Source organism: Chelonoidis abingdonii, chromosome 11 (assembly GCF_003597395.2).
Source record: "Chelonoidis abingdonii isolate Lonesome George chromosome 11, CheloAbing_2.0, whole genome shotgun sequence".
Taxonomy (NCBI): domain Eukaryota; kingdom Metazoa; phylum Chordata; order Testudines; family Testudinidae; genus Chelonoidis; species Chelonoidis abingdonii.
This window is the reverse complement of record NC_133779.1, coordinates 15,067,995-15,077,216: the sequence shown is the minus strand read 5'-3', so window position 1 is coordinate 15,077,216 and position 9,222 is coordinate 15,067,995. Positions and strand designations below refer to the sequence as shown.

The 9,222-nt window shown below is 57.3% G+C and overlaps 1 protein-coding gene across 1 annotated transcript; it reads left to right on the top strand.

Annotated features, from left to right (window-relative positions):
- The first annotated feature begins 1,593 nt into the window (after positions 1-1,593).
- Positions 1,594-7,034, top strand: LOC116832375 (uncharacterized). The gene is made up of 3 exons (XM_032793071.2): positions 1,594-2,249; positions 4,609-5,148; positions 5,975-7,034. The coding sequence occupies exons 1-3, from the start codon at positions 2,078-2,080 to the stop codon at positions 6,820-6,822; spliced, it is 1,560 nt and encodes a 519-aa protein (XP_032648962.1). The 5' UTR covers positions 1,594-2,077; the 3' UTR covers positions 6,823-7,034.
- Positions 7,035-9,222: the final 2,188 nt, after the last annotated feature.

Sequence of the window (9,222 nt, the reverse complement as noted above, 5' to 3'; positions counted from 1 at the left end):
AGCAGGTGGGCTGGGAGCCAGGACTCCTGGGTTTTATCCCTGGCTCTGGTAGGGGAGTGGGGTTTAGCAGTTAGAGCAGGGGGGCTGGGAGCCAGGTTTCCTGGGTTCTATCCTGGCTCTCAGAGAAGTGTGGGGTCTAGTGGTTAGAGCAGGGGGGCTGGGAGCTAGGACTTGTGGGTTCTATCCTGGCTCTCAGAGAGGAGTGAGGGCTAGTGGTTAGAGCAAGGGGGCTCGGAGCCAGGACTCCTAGGTTCTGTTTTGAAGGTTGGGCACTCCTTCCCGCTTTTCTTCTCAGCAGCTAGTTCCCAGCCTCCCGGGGCACCTTTGGACTCGGGCACTTGCCAATCCTGGCTGGGATCAGGGAGGGGCAGCGTGGGTGGGTGTGACCCAGCAATCTGGGCACAAGGAGTGCCTGGGGTGCGGGTGGACAGTCAGCTATTGGGGGGAGGGAGGGAGCATGGGTGGGGGCACCTGCCTGAACTGGACAGCAAGGGAGAGGCAGGATGAGGAGCAGGGGGACCCTGGGCCTGGCTGCCCCAGGGGGGATGCCATGCCCAGCCACCTGGGTTCGTTTCCTACCCCTCTACCTTTGCCCCTGTAAAGACTGTGGTACTGATGGACCAATCCAGGTGCCGAAGGGGGGGGTGTATCTTGGGTTACCCGAGGGTGGGGAATAAACTGGAGGGGATGGTCCTGCCCCCCTCCCCCATGAGGGGGAATAGACAGTCGAGATGCTGTGCAGTAGGAACCAGGGAGGGTGGCTCACGGGGGGGTCCTACATCTAGGCTGGCTAGCAGAGAGGTAACATGACTTGCCCAAAACACTGGTGGGGAATAGAACCCAGGAGTCCTGGCTCCCAGCCCCACCCCACTTCCAAAACCACTAACCCCCACTCCCCTGCCAGAGCTGGAGATATAATCCAGATGTCCTGACTCCCAGCCCCCGCCTCTCCCCGCTCTAACCACCAGCCCCCACTCCCCTCCCAGAGCCAGGGACAGAACCCGGGAGTCCTGGCTCCCAGCCCCTACTTTGTAGATTTGTGACAGCGCCCAAAGGGTTAACAGCAGCCCAGCCGGAGCCGGGAGGGGGCGGGGCGATGCACCTAGGCTATAAAGGGCCCGGGGCGGGGTGGGGGCCGCTCACCTGCTTCCCGTAAACTGCGCTCCTGGAGGCTATGGCAGGTGAGCCCAGGCGGGAGCCAGGACTCCTGGGTTCTCCCCCTGGCTCCGGGAAGGGAGCAGGGTCTAATGGTCAGAGCAGGGGGCCTGGGAGCCCAAAGGACGCCTGGGTTCTCTCCCCGCTCTGGGAGGGGAGTGAGGTCTAGTGGTCAGAGTGGGGAGGGGGCTGGGAGCCAGGACTCCTGGGTTCTTCCCCTGGCTCTGGGAGGGGAGCAGGGTCTAATGGTCAGAGCAGGGGGCCTGGGAGCCCAAAGGACGCCTGGGTTCTTGCCCCGCTCTGGGAGGGGAGTGAGGTCTAGTGGTCAGAGCGGGGAGGGGGCTGGGAGCCAGGACTCCTGGGTTCTCTCCCAGCTCTGGGAGGGGAGTGCTGTCTAGTGGTTAGAGCAGGGGTAGGTGGGAGCTAGGACACCTGGGTTCCATGCCCAGCTCTGGGAAGGGAATGGGGCCTAGTGGCTCTGGGGAGGGGGACTGGCCCCCCACCCAGTTGTCCATTGCTCATGAGAACCTTAGTCCTGACCTGCGGTCCTACTGTATGCAGGGAATTTCTCTCCCATTTCAGAGCAGGGGCCCATGCCCATCTACCCTGGTCTCCCGGGTGTGCCAGGCCCACAGCTCTGTTGTTCTGTGGGAGAGTCCCCTGGTGGCAAGTGAAGGGTAAAATCCTCTCACCTGGTGCCCTTTGAGCCCCCCAACAGCTGTTTCTCCTTCCAGCTGTTGCTGGGGGGGGGCTGGATCCCAGCTCGCAGCTGACCCTCCAGGGGGCTGTGCTGGGGTTGCTGTTGAGCCACCCAGGGGGTGTCCCCCTGCGGGATTTCGGGAGGCTCTTCCACCAGCACCACGGCCGGCGCTTGGATCTGCCCCGGCACAGCTACCGCTCACTGCGCCACCTGCTGGGTGACATGAAGGAGCTGGTGGTCCTGGACGAGGAGGGCAAGGAACTGTGGGTCCGGTGCCGGCGCCCAGCCTGCAACCTGCTGCTGGAGGACAAGCCCCCCAAGAGATGCCTCCGTCATTCCCAGATCCACAAGGAGGTGCCACCTGAACAGCAGCTGGCAGAGGCTCCTAAATCAGGTACGGTCATGGGGCGTGGGGAGCTGCCCCCTACTGGGGGAAATGGGAATTGCATATGGTGGCTGTGTCCCTAGCCCGTCAATTGTCGGGGTAGTGAGCACTACAGGTGCTGTCTACACTACCAGGTGCAACAATGATTTTCAGGACAGATCTGTGTCAGGACTCCTGGGTCCTTGCCCTGGCTCAGGGAGGGGAGTGGGGGTCTAATGGTTAGAGCTGAGCGGAGGACAGGACTCCTGGGTTCCACCCCCAGTTCTGGGAGGGGAGTGGTGGTCTGTTGGTCAGAACAGGACTCTGGTCCTAGTTCTGCCATCTACCTCTGGCAAATTCTCTCCCTCTCCCCCTTGAAAATAGCAGAATAGCTCTTGCCTACAGATTGCGAAACGTAACCACCGCTCTGGCTTTGATGCCCTCTGGCTGGGGGGCACAGTCCAGCCCTGAGAATGCAGCTGCCTCTGGGATGGAGCATGTCAGCTTGCTGTAACAAGGCAAACCATACGCTCCTACCTCTGCTTTGGGGCAGGTGAAATCAATGATGAGGAGCCTGGGGGTACCCTGAATGACCAACAGGCATCGTGTAAACAGGGCTGGTACAGAGGAGGCAGCAAAGGGGATACAAGAAAATGCCCTCACTGAGAACCTCTGCCTTAAATGCGGACGCCAGGTCCCAGGGAGTGACTGTGCCTGGGGAAGCGAACCTGGACACCCCTGTCCCAGATTCTTTGCACAGGTCTCTAGTGATGGAGCTGAAAGACCCAGGCTTGTACCATGAGGCCCAGCCACCCCTAGAGGGAGCCCCGGCTCGGTGCAAAATCCAGCTTACAACCGCTCCTGTGCAGAGCCAGTGCATTGCAAAACCAGCGTCAGCCCATGGGAGCCAGCTGAGGTCTCTCAATTAGGGTGAACTGCAAACAAAACGGGGCAGACAAACCTCAGACGCTGGTGGATATTCCAGTACTTAGGTTTACCAAGTCAGCACAAAACAGCTTCTGTAGTACCTCACTGGTTCCTCAGACGTTCACACAACGCAGTTCCCTTAAAGTGCCCAGGCTCAGGCCTCCATCCAGACACACATGTCAGATATGATGATGATTACTGAAAATCTTATCATATGAAAGAAAAGGTTCCTCCAACCCCAAAGGGTCAGCCACACACCCAGGTCCAATTATAACTTAGATCATCCCCAAAATACATGCTATTAGCCAACTCTTATTAACTAAGCTAAAATCTATTGAAAAAGAGAGAGTGTTGGTTAAAAGATCCATATACAGACAGACTTGAATTCAATTCTTGAGGTTCAGGTACACAGCAGAGATGAGTTTGTAGTTGCCAAGAGTCCTTTTAGAAATAGTCCATAGGTTACAGTCCAATGTCCATGTTCAGGGTGACTCCAGTCAGTGACTGGGGATCTCAATCCTTGTGGCTTAAGGTTTCCCCCTCTTGAAACCCAAAGCAGATCTGAGATGCAGAAGGATCGTGTCCCAGGGTTCTTATACATTTCCAGCTGCCTTTTGGCCCAAGAAAACAATCATCCTGGCACTTAGCACAGGATAATTTATCCATTAATCTAGGGGTAGGCAACCTATGGCACGCGTGCCGAAGGCGGCACGCGAGCTGATTTTCTGTGGCACTCACGCTGCCTGGGTCCTGGCCACTGGTCCGGGGGGATCTGCATTTTAATTTAATTTTAAATAAAGCTTCTTAAACATTTAAAAAACATTTACTTTACATACAACAATAGTTTAGTTCTATATTATAGACTTATAGAAAGAGACCTTCTAAAACCATTAAAACGTATTACTGGCATGCGAAACCTTAAATCAGAATGAATAAATGAAGATTCGGCACCCCACTTCTGAAAGGTTGCCGACCCCTGCATTAAACTGTTCAGATACAGGTTACCACAACCTTCAAAGAGACAGAGACGACAATACTATTTCACTCAAGTGTCTTCCTAAAGGTTACTATTCCTATTTTGGTCTTTGAATCAAAGCCGTAGCGATAGACGAGACTTGTTTGCTGACATCACAAGACCTGAGCACACACCTACCCTTTTACCTCTGACAATGCAAACTTGCATTTCAAAGCTCTAGTAATTTTCCTAACAAGTTTCTAAAGTTTGGCCATGGGTCAGGTCAGTCTGTGAGTTAGTTAACTTTTTCGGGCCTTGTCACCTCTCAAGGAGATATTATATGACACTTATAATGGCACAATGTGGCAGCCCCCGAAGACCACCCGCTGCTTGCCCGGCGGGGTCCGGCTCCGTGCGACCGGCGCCCCCTAGAGGGTCTCGTGCGTCCTACTGGGGATGGTGGCGGGCGGCGTCTCACTGGGCGTCTCGTCTCTTCTCTCCCTGCAGCTCCAAGGCCTTGGAACTCCTGCCACCACCTGGCTGCGCCCCCGGGCCACCCACCAGCCAGATCTGCCCCCGGGCACCAAGCCAGCGCCTGGCTGCCCCGAGCTGTCTCGCTGAGCCGCTTCCCCAGCTCCCGCCTTCCCGTGGCCGCCCCCAGGCAGCTGCCCCTGCTGACCTTCACCAACCAGCCACTGGGCCTGGCCACGTCCTGGGGGGCTGCCCTGAATAGCCCCGCACCGGCCCCTAGCCGGCTGCCCCGCCCCACCCGCCCAGCCAGCCCCCGGCTGGAGCCCCCCACAGCCGAGCAGGCAGAGCTGGAGCAGAAAGTGGCGCGGGTCCTGCGGGGCCACCCCGGGGGCATCTCCCTCTTCCGCTTCCGCCAGGCCTACGGTGCCGCCTACGGCCACCCCTTCCCTCTGGACAGCGCAGCCTCGGTGAAGGAGCAGCTGGCAGCCATGCCAGGGGCGGTCAGAGTGCAGGGCTGGGGGGTGCAGACAATGCTCTTCCCGGTCTGCCCCCAGGAGCTCCCCAGCAAGGAGACTGGTACGTCGGAGGTGGCGGGGTGGGATCAAACCTGGGGAGTGGAGAGTGAGGCCCTCTGCACCTTGAGCTAAGAGACTGGGAAGGAGTCAAATCTGTGGGTCAGGCTGGGCGTGAGTGGGATCGAGCTAAGCAGGGTCAGGCTGGGTCACTGCAGGGGGCACTGGCCTGGCGGGGCAGGGGCTCAGCAGGAGGCGCTGGGCTGCGGGGAGCGGGGTGGGGGCTTGGCAGGGGGTTCTGGGCTGCGGGGAGTGAGGCAGGAGACTCAGCAGGGGGGGCTGAGCTGTGGGGAGTGAGGCAGAGGGTTAGCAGGGAGCACTGGGCTGTGGGGAGAGGGGCAGGGTCTCAGCAGGGGGCACTGGGTTGTGGGGGGCGGGGGCTCAGCAGGGGGTGCTAGGCTGCGGGGAGCAGGGTGGGGACTCAGCAGGGGCGCTGGGCTGCAGGGGGCAGGGTAGGGGATCAGCAGGGGACGCTGGGCTGCGGGGAGCGGGGCGGGGGTTCAGCAGGGGGTGCTGGGCTGTGAGGAGTGAGGCTGGAGGTTAGGAGGAAGCACTGGGTTGCGGGAAGAGGGGTAGGGGCTCAGTAGGGAGCACTGGGCTGTGGGGGGCAGGTTAGGGGCTCATCAGGGTGTGGGGGGCTCAGCAGGGGGGCACTGGGCTGCAGGGAGAAGGCAGGGGGCTCAGCAGGGGGCACTGGGCTGCAGGAGGAGGCAGGGGGCTCAGCAGGGGGCGGGGGGCTCAGCAGAATGTGGGGGGTCAGTAGGGGGCACTCTCTCCCTCTCTAAGCTTCCCAGTCACTGAGTGAATTCCCTTCTCTCGTGTCTGCCTAGGTCTCTCCCCATCTCTGCCAGAGGCAGTCGTCACTCTTGCCAGCCCTGATGTGGAGCCGGCTGCCCCAGCTGTGGTCTGTCCATCTCCTTCCATCTCTTCCAGCTACCCAGAGGCCCCCCTGGCTCCTGCAGGCCCAGAGCAGCCCCCTGTTCTTTGCAGCCCTCCTCCAGGGCACAGGATGGCACCAGGGTCCCCAGCTGAGCTCCCCATATCCCCCGCTGCCTCGGCAGCCCCCTGGTCACCAGAGACGGGATGGGAGCATGAATCCATGGGGCCCATCACAGAGCAGATGGATATCATAGAGGGCATGGCCACAGCTACAGCAGCTGCTGGCACTGTGCCATCTGAACTGGGGGCCGAGCTCTCCCTGCCATTGGCTCTGGCATCTTCTGTATCCCTGTCCCCTGAAGGTTCCCCCTGTGGTCCCTCCCCACCGCTGAGCCTGGACCATGTGGTTGCCACGGATACCGTCGTCTACGGCCTTAACTCTGCCCCCAGCTCTGCAAGCTGTCCCAGTCCAGAGCCATCCTTTTTCCCAGCTTTGCCAGGACCCATATCTGCTGTCCATCCTCTGATGGCCGTGCTCTCCCCTGAACCAGCCTGGGCCCCCATCCAAGACGTCCCTGGCGCCGCAGATTCCCCCAGGGAGAGACCGCCTTTCAGGCCCCTGCCTCTGAGTGAGCCCAGCTTGGCATCCCCCTACAAACATCGGGAGGATGGGCGTGCACCATGGGCGGCCATCAAGCCAGAGCCCCGTCTGCCCCGAATTTCCCCGCCCCGCCCCCCATCTATGGGGAGTAAGAGGAAGCCACCCAAGCGCAAACCTGACAGCTGTGTCCTTCTGTGAGGGAGGCATTGTGAGTTGACGGTGTCTGTGTGAAATTGGCATGGGGGGTGTGTGAAATTGACATGAGTAGGGACAGCACAATTGGCTAGGTCAGGCTGGATAGGAGGGGGATTGTAGAACAAGCACCCACATGTGTTAGAAGTGCTTCTCTCCTGCTAGGGGAGAGGGAGCCAGATTCTGCCCCTGCTCCCGCATCGCTAGCTGAGAGCAGATTTGGAACAGGCATGGAAGGGGAGATGGTGAGGAGAAGGGGGCGGAGGGGTCGATGCGGGGTTGCGTGGAGTCTTCATGACGGTCAGTGGGCCAGTTTGAATGTAGGTGGATGGCATGGCCCATATCCTTGCAGCACCCCAGTGTGGGGTTGGATTGGCCCTAGTGCCCCCTAGAGGTGGAAAGCAGCTGTCTCCAGATGAGGCAGCCAGTTCCCTCCCAGTAGCACTGGTCTGAGTGAGAGGTGGATTCATTAGTGGAGAGTACATAGAAACATTTACTCCTTCCCTTAAAACTGGGGTTTTTCTGGGATTCAGCCATCTGGGGTGTATCCAGAACCCACCCTCTCTTAGTAGGGTCTGGGGCAGATCTAGAACCCACCCTAGCATGGTGGGAAATCTGGAACCCTCTCCACCAGTTGGGACAATCTGAATCTAGAACTCACTTGTTTTGGGAAAGGGGGGTCTAGAACCTGTTCCACTTGGTGAGGAAGGGCTGGGAATCTAGAACCAGGTAGATTCTGGTGTGGGGCTTCTGGAACACACTCCGTTTGGTCAGGACATGTTGGGATCTGGAACCTGTCCCTCTTTGAATCTAGAACTCCCTCAATTATATGGAGGCTTGAGGAATGTAGCACTGATTCTGATGGGGAATCTAGAACATGCTCCATTTTGTTGTGGGCTGGGAGTCTAGAACCCCCTCCATTCTCTGGGGATCTAGCCCCCACCCCATTTTGGGGGGGCATGCACACACCCAGTGTTACGGGGGGCTGGCAGGAGAGGGTCTGTGGCCGCTCTGGAGCCATACTGTTGCCCTGAGCAAAGGAAAAAGTTATTTAAATATTTATATTCTCACTCCTTTGGGGGAATCTTTGTCTTGTATTTTATTTAATAAGTCTCCAGTTGTTCTCCCAATAAAATTTGCTTCCTGAATGATCTGCTCCTTTCTGCAACATTTTTTCTCATCATGGAGGGGAAAATCCATGATCTGGTAGGGAAATCACCTCTTAAAGGTGCTAGAGCAGAGTGACCCTTGGCTTGCAGAACCTAGAACCCAGCAAGGCTATGTCATCGCTGCAGGCTCCTTCACGTAACCCGTTGGGGCAGTGTGTGCTGCAGGAAGATGACCAGGTTGGCTCAGTGCCGAGTTCCCTCGAGCAACTTCTCCAACTAAGGGAGATGCCGGCTGCTTCAGAGACAGTTGAGTGCCAAATGGTGTTAGCAATGGGATCCTCCATCAAGCTCATTCTCAGCCTGGATCTAAGTTGACGTCTACACAGCAAATCAGCTGCATGACTCACAGCCTGGGTTTGTTTTTGTTTTCTGGTGCATCCATTTTTTCTCTCATCATGGAGGGAGGCAGGGAATGCATGACATGATGGAAAACCTCTGCTGTTGAGATTAGGGGGATTGAGACAAGTGGTTTGCAACCGCCAATCCGCAGACCCCTGGTGGTTCCCAGGCTATGGCTAAGATTTCCCAAGGGGTCCACTTCTCTATTTGACATCTTCTTGGGGGTCTGCAAATAAAAAAAGTCAAAACCGCCTGCTCTGGCAACCAACTGGGCAAAGTCCCTTGGCCTAAACTTAAATTTTCTGCTTATTTTTCTGATCTACCAGAGAACTGATCTGGGTCGTTGTCCCAGATCTAATCAGAAACTAGTGTGAGGTGCAGATGGGGAAGTTTTCGTATTAGATCTGTTTGTTGGGATGGTCCAGTCCATGGGATGTTCAGATTTTTGAACCTATCAATGACTCTGTCCAACTGCTCTTTTAACACCCAGGGGCCTGGATAGTCTGTTGTGCATATAACCCGAATGCTGTTCTCCATCTTTAATGCACGGGGGAAAACCCCACCACATTGGCACTACGGGATGATCCGAGCTGGTACAGGCAGCATCTTAGCTGGGCTGGGTGCAGCTGTGGCAGCGGGAGTTTATGGAGGGGATGGTATGATGGGATAGCCTAATTTTGGCAATTAATTTGGCAATTGATCTTAGATTATCAGCAGGTAAGTATGCCCAGTGGTCTGTGATGGGATGTTAGATGGGGTGGGATCTGAGTTACTACAGAGAATTATTTCCTGGGTGAGGGCTGGTGAGTCTTGCCCACATGCTCAGGGTTTAGCTGATCGCCTTGGGGTGGGGAAGGAATTTTCCCCCAGGGCAGATTGGCAGAGACCCTGGAGGTTT

Coding starts and splice junctions, on each gene's coding strand:
- LOC116832375 (XM_032793071.2), top strand. CDS start 2,078: ATGAAGGAGCTGGTGGTCCTGGACGAGGAGGGCAAGGAACTGTGGGTC. Junction 2,250..4,608: donor GGCAGAGGCTCCTAAATCAG/GTACGGTCATGG, acceptor CTCTCCCTGCAG/CTCCAAGGCCTTGGAACTCC. Junction 5,149..5,974: donor GCTCCCCAGCAAGGAGACTG/GTACGTCGGAGG, acceptor GTGTCTGCCTAG/GTCTCTCCCCATCTCTGCCA.